General features: G+C 44.1%; 1 protein-coding gene across 2 annotated transcripts in view; it reads left to right on the top strand.

The window, feature by feature from the left end:
* LOC146835072 (vitamin D3 hydroxylase-associated protein-like) overlaps nt 1-5327 on the top strand; it is a 266006-nt gene extending 260679 nt beyond the window's left edge. The window contains exons 15-16 of one of the 2 annotated variants that reach the window (XR_014960683.1): nt 3635-4282; nt 4330-5327. Coding sequence is in view for 1 of the 2 variants with exons in the window: in XM_085602737.1 (XP_085458863.1) it covers nt 3635-3775 (141 nt within the window). In the remaining variant the exon portion in view is untranslated. Of the gene's footprint in view, nt 1-3634 lie in introns of both variants that reach the window. The other variant, XM_085602737.1, reaches the window with a different exon arrangement.
* The last annotated feature ends 10167 nt before the right edge of the window (nt 5328-15494 follow it).

Genomic DNA, 15494 nt, shown 5'->3' with positions numbered 1-15494 from the left:
TGCCCCTTAGAGTATAATTATTTTGGGGTTAAATTAACTTCAGATTGTTCAGACAGCCAGTTGCAGCCAAGGAGGGGATAATGCAGGAGTGCTAGGTAGGGAGCACAGCTATTTTAGTCCAACTCTGAGGTCTTTTTTTTTGTCCGGGATTGAAAGTGTTCATGAGCAAACATTAAATCGTTAACTTTGAGATTCTGCTCAATTCCTTAAGATGGTGAAAACAATCCTGAGATAAACAAGATTGAATGTAGAGAACTGAGAATCATTTTCATATCTGCAGTTGTGAAGTTGTAATAAGAATCTGCGCTATTTTCATAGTTTGCGTAATGCTGACAAAAATAGTAAGAATTTGATCAACATTACAGGATGAAGACAGTTAAGGCAGAGTGGGGAAACTTTTAAAGGATTATTGGAAGTAAGGTATTTAGGACGACACATCCACATGGGGAGGGGCAGAGTTGAAAAGATTGTTACAATTACTGACAAAAGAATGTAGGTTTACAGATAACTTGGAAAGGGCAAATTCCACAACTCCTTGGCAATCACTGTCACCCATGTGCACCTCAAGGCCACAAATGAATGTAGTGACATATCTTAAACCTACAGCAGGAAAACCATTTCTAAGATTGCACTTACATTACAATAAAATACTATTTGCCAGACTTCCAGTCCTTTTTTGGTCATTTGAATTATTGTTGTTTTGCGGCTCCAGACAAGAATCGATCATACATTGGCTATGTATCTATCTACGATTGATGGACCAGAGGAGATTTTACCAGAAATCAATGTGTAATATGCATTTGGCTCACAAGTTACTATCTTCCTATGTTTTATACTTGCATGGAAATAGTAATCCAGATTCCAGAAAGTATTAGTGTAAATGGGCTCATGGGGCATGTAAATCGATTGATCCACCAAGGAAATTGCTGCTGTGGTTAACGATTTTCGTTTCGCTTTTGTATTTTAGAGCCCACCATGATTTTTTATGGGTATATAAGTATTGTTATTTAACGTTTTTTTACTGGCATCTTTCGTGTTTTTATGTTAAAAAAAAAAATGTGTGAATGTAAAAATGTCTTATGTATCAAATTGCCATACAAGTTCCTTTGGTAGACAAAAGGTTTATAAAACATACATAAAATCTCGTAAAATACAATTCATCTGCTTTACAAATGAACCCTCTACTGCAGATGTGTAAAACTCCAGCAGTTACATTCAGTATTTCAATTTTTCCCAACTGGACAAGTGCGTCATGTTACATCATGCCTCGAAAAAGCAATGATTAAATATTATTGTCATAAATTTAAAAACATTGTGCTATCCACCAATAAATCCTCCATTCATTGAATACTTCACCTTTATTTGAATATACAGTGATGTGACATGTTTGTATTATATAATAACATTAGCCAAGGGAGAATTTGTGCAAGTAATGTTTCAACATAGCAAAAGGATTTATACAATTACCATAAATGCCAATTATGTGCCAAGGATATTCTATAAGTTTTAGAATTATTCAGGGTGATTTCTGTAGTTTACCCTGCCTATGGGAATGTGACATATACGTATTCAAGGTGCATATCATTATATATGACAGAAACTGTTGGAAATCATGAGAAGACCTAATTACGTTTCAATATATCCATTAAAAAACACATGATTTTCCAGTTATAGTTTATGATCATTTTATCAATTAGTATGTAAAGGTCTTTTTAAGAAGAGCAAAATAGACAAAGAGGCGCATGGAGTGAGACATGCAGAATTGTCCAGAAATTAATCATTAGCATTTGGTGGGATAGTAGAAGGGTGTGAAAATGGAAGAGGAATATAATGCTCGAGATGACGTTAAGTAATACGTTGAATGGATGAGAAAATCAGCATCCCTGGATAACTCAATGACCGCCAACTCCTCTAGACCACTCAGTCTATTTTCAGACACAACCACAGCATGGAAACGTTCCTCATCACCACGATCGATGACTTCCACATGACTCTGGATGCAAGAGAGGAGGCAGCCTTAATCCTCCTGGACCTCTTTGCAGCATTTGACACAGTATCCCACCCCACCCACCCCATCCTCAAACAACACCTACAAGACATCAGAATGCAAAGGCACACACTTTGATGGATCTGCTCCTTCCTAACTGGAAGGACCCAGTCAGTCAGCCTAGCACCGTACACCTCAGATGCCGGTGACCTCAACAGCGGAGTTCTGCTAGGATACTCTCTAGGCCCGACCCTCTTCAACATATACATGATCCCTCTAGCCAGCATACTTCACTTTCACAACATCAACGTCCTCTCCTATGCTGATGAAATGCAACTTATTCTCTCTCCTCATGGACGAGACGCCCAGTACCTAGATCAAGTTCAATGCTTGCATGGATGAAGACCAGCTGTGTAAAGCTGAATACTGACAAGACTGAAATAATGATCTTTAGGAAGAGCACTTCACCGTGGGACTCCACCTGGTCACCAACAGAGGTAGGACTGATACCCATCCACACCAAGAACCTCAAGATGGTCATCAACAGCAAACTCAACATGACCGCCCAACTCAACAGCCTCACCGCCTCATGCATCTATACCCTGAAGATGCTGAGAAAGATTTTCAAATGGCTCCTGATCCGCACCCGAAAAACTGCCACATACACCCTAGTCACAAGCAAGCAGGACTACAGGAACACCTTCTATACTGGAATCAACAAAAAAACGCAACAGAAGGCTGCAGACCTTTCAGGACTTGGCAGCCTTCCACACTTCACTCACATCATACCACTCACATTACACCACTCCTTAAAGAGCTCCACTGACTCCCCTACACAAATGAATACAATTCAACCTTCCCACCCACACTACATAAACTGAGCCAGCATACCTCAATAATCGCATGTGCTTTCACAAACCTTCCTGACACCTGCGCTTGTCCGGACTTCAGATTGCACATATCCTATGCATATGGAAAATCAGATCCGGCAATCAAGCCTTCTCCTGCATAGCTTCTAAAGAGTGGCCTGCCGGTACACTGAAGAGCCTCCTTCTCACTTCCAAGAAGCTGGAGAACTGTGTTTTCCAGTAGTCCCACTAGGGCCCAGGTTTGGCTAGACTTACCTCTGCTCATCGCCCACACCCTACCAGGTGATAGTGCACTCTACAAACCTGTATAATTCAACATAACAATGAGAACAGAATTTGTGAAAGAGGAAAGGATGTCCCTCCAAGTGGCAATTCAGGATTACAAGTTTGCGCTTCTCTTTGAAAGTTACATAAACCCCATACGAGCGAAGGAGCTTACGTCACCGTCAGTCAGACACACACTTAAACACATTAGTATTAAAGCTGGAGAAGTGCTTTAAACATGGATAGTTAGGACTACACAGGTGTTTGGTTTACCTAAAGGGTTACCAGCAAGTTTACTTTATTTAAAACAGATAACCTTATATACCAGTATTTTGCTCCCTACATGAACTATTTAGCATCATTATTTTAAACTTAAACTTCTATACATGCTCAAATGTTACCATGATGCACAATTTTCAATGGAAATAGACTTTATCACTGAGGTGTAAGAGTGTTTTCATGGTGATAATTATTTTTACTGCCTTTTCTCCCTATGTTTGTGTTTTTGCTTCAGGCTGTGACGGGAGCGGTTGGACTCCCTGTGGCTGTGCAATGTGTGGCGCTACCATGGCAAGAGGAGCTGTGCTTGCGCTTCATGAGGGAGGTGGAAACCCTGGTGCAAGAGGAAAAAGGAAGACATGGAACTGTATCATGATCAAATATACTACTAGGACTCCCTATTAATCCACTGTCCTGTTCTGTAAATATATGTTGTCTCAGCAAATGACAATCAGGCCAACAGTGTAGGCAGTTGTGGAGTGTTTTTACAGATGAGAATATCTCACTAGGGTATTATAGAGGCTGTTAATCAATAATTTTTTATTATCTCTGATTTACTAAGCCTGGAAGCATTTTGAGGTGGTTAAACAACTAAATATCACACAGAGAATAGCAGGCAATGATACAATGAAATTACTTTGCTGAGTGAAAAAACTGAATACAAGAATACATTAAACATTGATACAAGATGCTTCAGCGGGTACTCTACTGGTAGCCAGTAGTTTTGTTAAAAAAAATATAAGTACACTGGTCCAAAGTTTTTCATCTCAGCGCTCTTCAATGCTCTTCCTAGTATAAGGCAGCTTAGTTTTAATTCACTCTTGTGCCCCTTTCTTCCAGCAACCTATACTTCTCACACACCTGGGGGCATATTAACAACGAGGCGATAAAAAATTATCGCCGCTTTTGCGGCCGTTTTCGGCCGAAAAGCGGCGATAATTTTATCGCATTATTTACAAGGACACGCTATCGCGTGTTTCCTTGAATCAGCTCCTGTTTAGTTCACGCCTCACTTTGCATCTCTAATGAGATGCAAAGTAGGCGTTCCCTGCAAAAACTAAGGGAAAATGATCTCTAACTGCCCTACTCCGTATTTACAATACGGCCCAGGACACCCTTAGCGATGTAAAATACAGCGTTAACCACTGTTATCGCCGGTATTTTACGTCTGCTAATTTACATGACTACCCTATCTATGGCATGGGAGGTGGATTCAGTGGCTGAATCCACATCTCCCTATCATCAAGGTTTCTTCTATCGATGCGGGAATATCGCTGGTTTACCAGCGATATTCCCGCATAACGCCACTTTTGATGTAACATTTATCGCCCTGGAGTAACGCGTTGTTAATAACGCGTTATCCAGGCGATAAATTACAGCGATAGGCAGCGATAAATATAAAAGCGCTAAGCGCGCTTTGCGATATTTATCGCCGTCTGTTGCTGATATGCCCCATAGTTTCTTTTCCTTCCTTGCTTTCCCTGTTTGATACTGATTTCCTACATTGGCTTCACTCACTTTTTCTCAATTTTCTGACTTACACCCCCATTTTTTGGTTCCTAGTCTGATGATCAAAAAGTAGGTTCTATTTCCCAAAAATAAGTGCAGGTGCCTAAATTGCACAATAATTAAGCACTGGTGGTCACCCTGAAAGTAAGGCAACATTTTGTGTACACAGTTCTTCTGAGAATTTAACACAAAAACGAATGTTGGTGGAGCAGGCGGAGTCAACAAATCCTTTATCAGTCCAATAATACCTGCTCACAAAGAGTTCAGTTGCCCCACTGGGGCTTTGTAACATGATGATTAAAAATTTACTCCAGAATAGAACTATTACAAACTGTATTTACTGTATATTAGAAATTATTTGAGCTGAAATGTGTATTTGATTAAATTACTGACTATTTGTATCTTCACAGAAACCTGTAGTTTCGAATTTCAAGCTGTTCCTCATTGGGTCTAATTACTTTTTCATAAAGCTCGGCTGCACTACTGCTGGTATTGAAAGGCATTGCACAGAACTAATTTGAAATTACATTGGAACCAGCAGGAAAAACTTGCCTTGATTTTCCAATGCGGTGTTTGCTGTCATCATTTATTCCTAATGCTTGTTAAATTGTGCCAGCCAATGCAAAGCCAAAAGTAATGGTCAGCCATCTTGGAAGTGTGTCGTCTATTAGTCCCAGATGACAATCATGTTGCAGGTTGAGGCAAAGTGGTGGCTATCATGGAAGCACCATCTTCGAAATACAGAAAATTCAGGGGCTTATTTACAAGCCCTTTTCGCTGGTGTGTCACTTTTAATATGGCAAAAGGGGACGTACTGTGGTGCAAGGAGCTTGTAAATAAACACCATAGTTCGTGAATGGTGCTTTGCTGAGTCCACACACAATATGGTGGCCATCTCAGAAGTATAACATTTTTTAATTTTATTATACCTGAACATTATTTTCTATACTTCGAAGTGCACTTGCGTGACATTTATTGTCGGTGTGAGGGACATCTTGGAACTATAGAAAATATCATTAAAAAAGATAGCCCACCATGACTATTGTTTTTTATCAGTGCCAGTTCAATTTCATAAGCACGTTGGCAAAGCCACTGGTGGCAGAGAGGTTATGGTGGTGGGGTGGATAGAGACAAAGGGGGATGAAGAGAGAGGGGGAGCCACTGGTCTACACCAATGCTCGGTGTTGGGTGAGTGGAGTTACGGAGTGAATACCAAGACATTGTGGGGTGGGAAAAAGAGATTAAGAGGTTCTCTTTCTAGGAGTGCAAGCATACAATTGGCTTGTACATTTGAGGAATAAAACAGAGAAAGATGGAAAAAGAAAGGAGCATGACATACCCTCCCATAGACTACTGCCATAAATGATTATTTCTTTTAAAAAAGAATAGAAAAAGTAGTTCCCTGACATCAGAAATCGAAGGATACACTGAACTAATAAAAAATGAGGGTGAAACCAAAATTTCTAAAGTGCCCGACAAACAAAGTAATTATCAGCAAAGCCATCAAATCAGGAGCAAAGGGTTGAAACAGACAAGAACGCCATCCAAACATGAACAAGGGACAGGCCGATAGCTCATTCTAAGTAGTGTACGTCGACTATTGTTACAGTGCTGTCTGCGATAAACAAATAATGCTGTCTTCAATGAAATCACAACAATGCAGTAGAAGGAACAGGAGTAGTTCATGGAATACTATGGAAAAATATTGGGCCAAAATAGTAAACTGGGAAGCGCAAAAAAGTGACAGATATTCCTCTCGCAGTTTTGAAGAATGCAATTGGGCTCCTTGAAAATCTCCTGGAAGTTCATAGTTTGATCTACTAACTAAGCACAGTCGACTAACTAGTGTTAACATTTTTAACTGGAAAATTTGGAGATTATCTTTTTTACTACCTGGGGCATCAGCTACATGTGCCCTCAGCCTTGTTAAAACAAGGACTGAGAGACAGATTTCTATCTTGGCGAGAAGGAACTCTCCCTGCTAAGTCTGTCGTCCACCCCCCAATTTAAATGTGGGCAGGCCATAGTTTGATTACTGTGGAGACTACTCCATTTTGGCCATTGTCAAACTTCTCCAACAGCCTGATGGAGTAAGAGCGGTCATAAGTTTGGGTATATGTCAGCCCACTCAAGTTAAATGGGTGGACATATAGCTGCTGGGAGAAATTGCCATCTTGGTTTATGTGGGGTGGAAACCTTACTCAAGCAACAACAACAATCCCTGTCAGAGTGAACCACAAAAGTCACTAAATTAACTTGTGTTTAACTATCTGGTATCTTGGCACAAAAGCAATCAGGCATAACTTAAAGGTACTGTGTAAAGCATTTACATAGAATGCAAACATTAATAAAGTAAAAACACATGAGAAAAATCTAAAACCAATTTAGAAAAATAGGATAAATATTAATAAATAAAATGACACCAACACAATAAAGATCCAACCAGTAGAACAGGAGATATGCAATTTCAAAAGATTTAGGTAAGTACAGCACATAAAAGCACAAAGTGCCACTAGCGGTCATCTGGTCGTGCTAGACTGGGGGAAAGTTCCAAGTTCAGGAAGACCATGATGGAGCATTGGCTAGATACTGGGACTAGGTTAGTTCCACTGAAAAAGTTACCTATTAAATGTCTGGAGTGAAGAGTCCAGTTTATGATAGAGGAGGCTTCAGGGTGCAGGGTGAGCATCACAAATGGTCGTCACTATAGTGCGAAGGGCAGGCCAAGCGGTGCCCGCTGTCATCACTGTAGTGTGAAGAGCTGGTTGGACGTTGCAGATGGTCGTTCCTAGAGCTATGTGTTGGCAGTTACCATGGGCTGTCACTGTTGTGCAAAGTGCAGATCTCGAGATGTCGGTCATTGCTGGTAGTCACTGTATTGCAAAGAGCCTAGTTCACCAAAGCTTCGCTCAGGCAGACAGCAGAGTCTCAGCACAAACAGGTCCGTTCACCGTTGTGAAGAGACCAAAACTTCAGGATTTCTCACAGGAGGAGCTTCACTGATGCCAGCAAAGTGTCCATGACCTGGGGAGGCACCTCGTGGGGGTCAGGAACACACTCTAGTAGAGGCCAGCAGGGCTCAGACAGGTCCAGTTGCAGCAGGTCAGCTGGGCAGTTGCAGAGTGGTCTCTGGAGCTTTTTGTGTCCCTGTAGCTCAGAACAGGAGATCAGTCAGTCAACTGACCCTTGGAGTCACTCTGGCTAGTCTTAGGTGAAGGGAGTAGGTTTAGTATTCCTTCAAAGAGAGCAGGGCAGGCCTCAAGCAGCAGGGCAATCCTATGAAGAGCAAGGCAGGCCTCAAGCAGCAGGGCAGTCCTCTGGTAGCAGTAGGGCAGTCCTCTTGGGAAGAAGGCAGTCCTCAAAAACTAGGGCAAGCCTATGGGAAACAAGGCAGTCCTTCTTCTATAATGTCCACATTTACAGAAGTGTACTGATGAGTGGCTCAATACTTATACTTGATGCCACTCTTTGAGGTGGGAGATACTTCTAGTCCACCCCACACATTTGGTTCTGCAAAGTTCCTTCCTTCCCCTTTATTCACCTGCACAGGCTCAAAGAAGTCTAGGGGCTCCAATAACCAGTGCTAGGTTTCTTTGTGTGTGCTAGAGGCAAGCACTTTGAAATGTGGGATGGGCAGGGAACAGCTCCGTCCCCAACCATCCTGGCAGGATGGCTCACCCTGCCCACACATCGTCCCCTATTGATCAGTGTCTGGGCCCAATATGGGTTCTTAATGGGTGAGCAATTAACAGGATTAGGTAGCTCAAAACTCTCAGGCCTCAGAGAGTTTAGGGCAGGAAAGTGACACTTCTAAAAGTGTAATTTTCAAAATTGTAATCTAAAATCTAAATTTTCCATTAAAGAGGACTTTAGATTATAATTCATATGAGTCCAAACATGATATTTCTGCTTGGTGGCTTATATGTATTCAAAGGGAAGGTTTAGGCATCCCCAAAGGTTTATTTTCCAGGTCGGTTGGCAGGTTAAAACTGCACCACAAGACATATTGTAAAAGGCTACTTTTAGTGGTTGGCACAATGAGTGCTGCTGCCCACTAGTCAACCCAAAAGCACACTAATTATCACTGGCTTTATAGAATTTGCCATTTTCATTTATGTGCATTTATAAACACATAATGAAAGCTGTTGCCTGTACATAACATTTTCGCCTGGTCACTTCTATGTGTTTTTTTCACCTTGGGACACACCACACATTCATTGATTTGTCTGCTTATTGTAGATTGTATGTGACATTTGTACATTTTCTATGTGGTCTTCAAATTGCTACACTATACATGTAGTTACTATACTTTTCGGGTTTAATTTAATTTAAGAACCCAGGTGAGTGAACGAGTGTCTTGAGCTTGGAGAGTCCCGCCGCTTTTCTTTCAAATATGATGCCTAATGCTGCGAGGTACGGAGGCCCTCATAGGGCCGTCGATGACTGATGACTGTTGGTGATGTGCGCTCTTGCTCTCTGAAATTGATTTCCTAGGGTCTGGGGTTGCTCCCCCCAACCCCCGATGCCGCCTCTTTGTGCCCTCATTGCCCCGATTGTATGAGGAGTCTTGGGCGTGGGGGCTGCCAACTCAGCGAGACACTTCAGAGCGAGTTGCGACGGTTCTGGCCTGCCCTCAAGTGCTGCCGGCTCTTCTGGATTCTACTTATGGCTGACTTGTGGCTACCAAGCGAGCCTGGCCTGTTTGGGGACTCTTTTTGGGCTGTTATTGTACATTCTTGACCGCCCATTTTGTTTTTGTCTGTGGCCTGATGTAGCTGTTGTTTGGCTGCAACTTCGTCCCCCTACCTTCGGATCTGAAGATGGCGCTCCCTTCCCTGGGCTCAATGCTCTGCAGGGCATGGAAATAGAAAGGGGCCTGCCCGACTCCCAACCTATGGCGGCCATCTTGGAATGGGTATGAATTCTACCTTTATTCCCACACTCACCTAAGGTGGCCATCTTGGGGTGGGTCACTCATTCTTCATAAATTCCCTCACCTGGCCCTGCTGTATTCAGCCCAATACCACATATTGTGCGCTGTTTATCTCCTATGGTTGTTCATGAACGGCTTGCCTGGTTTGCCTCCCATATAAAGAGATAATGCCATTCTAGGAATTGCCTTCTAGTCATCATGATCCAACCCCTGGTCTCCTAACCCTAGTTAATCTGGCCATCGTGAGACTAGTCGACCCTAAGGAACCCGAGGAGCGTCGCTAGCAATAGAGATTCATTTCCACGTCTGCTTTCACGTTGAACTCCTTCGTCACGTCCCCGTACGACCCATGCCCGTGACGCTTGGACTACCTACACCTCCTATGTTTAGGGCTGAACTCTGCCCTGACACTTTCTTACCCACACCTCCTAAGTGTGCTGACATGACGCTTGCTAATATGGAGCCTAAACCTGCGAACCTCTTCTCTCCAAACCTGGAACCGACTAGCCACAATGCTTTCCGAATCAGATATCCCACGAACCTATCTAAAAATGCTGCAAAAAACTTCAAACATTGACTACTTCAAACACATCCGGAAACCCTCATCTCAGACCCCTACTTCTCTATCAGAAAGGGTGCTACCATAAATGACCTCATCTTCTACACTAAACCTCATGCTCAATGGTGGAAGGCCATACACTCTCTGCTCAAGATCTCCTCTTCCCTGAAAAAGCCACATGATCTTATATTGATAGTTGCGCCGTCCTCGGATTACAGAGCTGAAGCCACCATCTCCCTCTACAAAAATGGAACCATCCTTATACAAGCCTCAGAACGCAATCTAATGTTATTTGACACATTTTTCCGCACCATCTTGAATATAGTGGCTAATGTCAATTCTGCCCTCAGTGCAAGGGCGGGACCCCCAGCGGTCCCCCAGCCCTTGCAAACTCTTTCCCCTTACTCACCACCACCACCCGCTGATCCCACATCTGCTTCGAAGGGCCCCCTTCTACCTACCCTAACTCTTAATAACAATTCCCTTGCAATGCACGCAATGAACGAGTTGTGCCAGCACAGTCATCTCGCTAATCCTCCCACTCCCCCGTACTGTTAGCTAGTGCTAACACCCTAGCCTCACTGCGTACAGCACTGCCCGGATTCTCCCCAAGACACCTTCCTCCAGACCAACACACAATCCCTTCGGGCTCCCACCGGCCTCCAGGGGTCTCTATGCATTAGTCCCCTCCTCCCCTATCCCACCCATCCTTCAGAGCTTGCAGTGCCATTTCCCAGAATCCTTCCCCTTGGGGCACACTCAGTCGTCTACCGCCATACTTTCCCCTGACCTCACTAGCTCCTCCCCTATCATACCCATTCGGAGCGTGCAGCTCCACTGCCCAGAATCTCTTCCCACTGGGCACATTCAGTCCCCACCCGCCCTACTTTCCCCCGACTTCACTAGCTCTCTCCAGCTCCAGGGTCCCCAGGACCTAGCCTCCCAATCCCTTCCACACACCTCACTGGAAGGCCGCCTGAGCGAGATAACACTCTGCCTACAACATCTCAAGACAGTGGTCCGTAGTCTACTACTTATCACTGAGGCTTTGTCTGCTAACTCCAGACCAAGCTGTGCCACCACGAAAAACCACCATCTCCGCTCGCGCCACAATTGCAGGTGTTCCGGGCTCCATCCCCCCCGACACTCTGAGGTCCCCGTCTCATGTCTCTCACATACCTCATAGGTGGGCCTCCGCTCCGTAACTACCCTGCTCGGCCCTCCAGATGTAGAACCTCTCTGTCTGATACGGATATCCATTCTCTCCTACATTCTTATGTTCCAGCACATCGCCCCACCATACAAACTTGCAACAAATTGAATACATCCCCACGGATCCCTTCAGGGAACCTAAGCCTAACACCAGAACCTTAGATGAGAACAATCTCACGCGAGTCATCACCATGCTACCTGCTCCAACAGATGCCATCATTAGTCTCAATTGCGTGCTCCTAAATTGTAGCTCGGCAGCTAAACACACTGCGGACATTGACGATCTCACCCTGGCGCAGGATCTTGACCTTGTAATGTTGACAGAAACCTGGCTAAATGACTCAGCTGCCCCCTTCCTGGACCTTTAAATACCTCCCAACTATGATATCATTAGGTTGGACAGATCCTGTGGGCAAGGTGGAGGCATTGCATGCTTACATTGGAGCAATCTTACAGTGAAGGTACTACAGACTGACCTACTGCTGTCTTGTGAATACCTATGCATTGAAGTGACTGGTGGCAACAATCACTCCTGCAAACTGCACACGTTTTACCATCCCCCTCGCGACAACCTTCCCATCACAGAACAGATCATGGACATTATTTCGGCCAATGCAGACTTCCATGGTTCTCAGATCTTCCTGGGAGATTTCAACATCCATTGGAATGATGTAAATGACGTGGTGGTACTAGACTTGGTTGCTCCACTACAGCTTCTCCTCTAAACTCTCCAAACCAGTGATAGTCTTAATTCAGAAAGAAGAAACTTAAGACTTGTTGAAAGGTTGTGGCGGTCCTATCCCTCCCTTGAGCATCTTTACCACCTAAGATCCCTGAGAAGCATATATAATAAACACATCAGATGCTCGAAGGGCACCTTTTTCAGAACTCAGCTAGACCAAGCAAAAAACCATCCCAAAAAATTGTTCGAACTCCTCAAGTCCCAAGCCAATAGTCATACGAACTCTGCATCTCTGGGTCAAGGGACACTGCCTAATTGCGAAGAGTTTGCAGATTTCTTCACAGATAAGACCAGTAAGATTGAAACTGAATTCCGATCTGCCCATGACCACCTGTCGTTCAGTCCACTGACCTGCCTCTGTCCACCTGGTAGGGATTTTATTGTCGCATCGCAACCCCACCTCTGAAGAACCAGAACCTGTTGGGTCCGGTGGCGCAGGGGACGCCTTAATCTCCTGGGTTCTCCTGCTCAGCTACACAGAGACACGGGGACACTCCGTCGGCGTAAAAGATCAGATTTTATTAGCTGCAGCTAGTACAGTTGTCCTAGAAGTACACACGGTATGTTCTCAGGAGACTGCCCCTTCACTCCGTGGCGCACAACCTTATATAGGTCATATGTGAAATATACATTAACCAAGAACACACCTAAAACATATAGAAAGGGCCAATAAGAAAGGTTGGAAAACAGAACAGAACCAATAGGAAAGGTTTGAAAACAAAGTATCAAGTAACTCGAAGAACCTCTCCTCCAACTGTGTTTGTCACCCCTCCCCACGAACTAATTCATTAACAGGTCTGTGACCGACTCGCAGGTGACAAGATACATGTGTGTGTTTTGGAGGACAGTTGTGAAATGAGAGAATACCAGCAGAAGACAGTGAAGGCCAGACGATAAGATAAAGTTAGAAGAGAATAGATAGTTGAGACAGGGATTAAGAAAACCAGACAGGGATTAGTGCACTCGGCCAGTGCCAACATCAGCTTTGTAAATAGAGGCAGAAGTTTTATTTCGACACGAAGCTGCAGAAAAAGCAGAAAAGACTATGTTCGCCGTGATGCCTGAGTGAGGGCAACATAAAATGGCGGCGGAGCACAAAATGGCGGGTCGATTCGATCACGATTGAAAATCGAATTTCCTCACCTCCCCAAAAACAATGCATCCTGGAGTCTCTTCCAAACCTTGGATGAATGCGCTATACGCAAAACGCTGTTGACTCTGAAACCTTCCAACCACTACATCGACCCGCTGCCATTGAACCTTTTACTGGAAGTTAGATCCTCCTTACTAACATTATGGACTATGATCGTCAATGCATCACTTCGGCAAGGTGCTATTCCACATTGCCTTAAATCAGGTCAAGTAACCCCGATTTTAAAGAAACCTACTGCTGATCCTACGGACCTTCATAACTTTTGCCCAATCTGAAACATCCCCTCCTTAGCAAAGCTCCTGGAGGAATGTGTCCTTGCCCAACTCTGCAACCACATCGACCATTTCCAACTCCTGGACCAATGCCGATCTAGTTTCCGCTCGGGCCATAGCACAGAGTCGGCTCTAACGCACATTGTCGATGATGCGTTAAGAATGCTGGACCACAATGAGTCGTGCCTACTGATCCTTCTTGACCTCTCGTCAGCATTTGACACTTTTAAACAAGATAAGGTAATTGACCTTGTTTAACGCAGGATGGGGTTGTCTGGGCCTGTGCTTAATTGGTTCTCTTTGTTCCTCCTGAATGGATCCGAACACTTCAAGGTGAACCAATCCCTGTCCCATCTGGCACCGGTTATGCGGGGGGATCCCCAAGGTTCAGCACTCTCTCCCACGCTCTTTAACTTGTTCATGGAGCCTCTAACAGAAATGCCGAAATCCTCCAGCATTCACTATCACATGAATGCGTTCGATACTCAACTATACCTGAAGATCACCTCCCCTGAGGACATTCAGTTCCTCAACTCAGTCCTTCTGGAAACACAAAGCTGGCTGACACGTAACCACCTGAAACTAAATGCTCTAAAAACAGAATTCCTCCTAATCTCATCCCACAAGCAATTACCGGGCATTGAACAATGGTTGAATCAGTTTACTGCTCTTAACTGCAGAACCCAACTCGTGGACTCGGCATCCTCGCTTGGTATTATAGTAGATAAAAGTCTGAACATGCAAAAGCACATCAGTTCCCTCACCAAAGGAGCGAACTTCCAACTCAGCATCCTAAGGAAGCTCAAACCCTATCTCCCTGCTCATGACCTAAAGGTTGCAGTGCAAGTATTGGTGATCGCAAAGGTGGACTCTGGCAGTGCAACGTTCTGTGGCTTGCCCAGAGTGGAAATGGCTCCCCTTAGGGCGGCCCTCAGTGCTGCGGCTAGGCTCGTAACGGGCACTAAACAATTCAACCACATCTCTCTGGACCTGCTGGCCCTGAAATGGCTCCAATATGAAGCTCGGATACAGCTGAAAATTGCCTGCATGACACACAAAGCCATCCACCAAGACCCCGATGTACCTCGCTCAAAAGCTGGAGCTCTCATGTGGTTCAAGAGCCTCCAGAAATGCCAGCACCCTCTTACTCAAACCACAAAAATACAAGAAAAAAAAGACCTACAATCGAGCATTCTCAGATATGGCGCCAAGGATCTGGAACTCTCTTCCCCCTGAAATCGGGGTGATCCCTTCCACTGTCCTCTTCAAAATGGAAGATAAAGGGCTCTTGATGAAGAAATATCTGCCTCAGTCTGCCTTCCCCACTTGACTCCCGGGCTATCAACGCTGTTTTGTGGCCTAGCGGCTGGGCTCACGAGAATGTCGGACATTTTCTGTCTATGTACTTTTCGCTATGTTGAATATTTGTGTGTGCATGTACACGTCCTTCTGCACAATCTGTAAGGGTTTTATATAGTGCGAACATGACCACCAAGGGTATCTGATACCCTTGGTGGTTATGTTCGCACTATATAAAACTTTTTAAATAAATAAATAAGGCTAGAGTCTATTAGTGGTTTTACTACATTGATTTTATAGAATATATTTCTTTGCCTACTCGAATATGTACTTCATACAAATGAAATCTGGTGAACAATTGTTTTGACTATATACTTAATGCCCAGGTTCTAGTGCCAGAAGAGCTGCTCCTGTCA

Source organism: Triturus cristatus, chromosome 4_2, assembly GCF_964204655.1.
Source record: "Triturus cristatus chromosome 4_2, aTriCri1.1, whole genome shotgun sequence".
In the NCBI taxonomy this organism is placed as follows: domain Eukaryota; kingdom Metazoa; phylum Chordata; class Amphibia; order Caudata; family Salamandridae; genus Triturus; species Triturus cristatus.
Note: the sequence above shows the minus strand (reverse complement) of the source record. Positions and strands in the feature narration are given on the sequence as shown.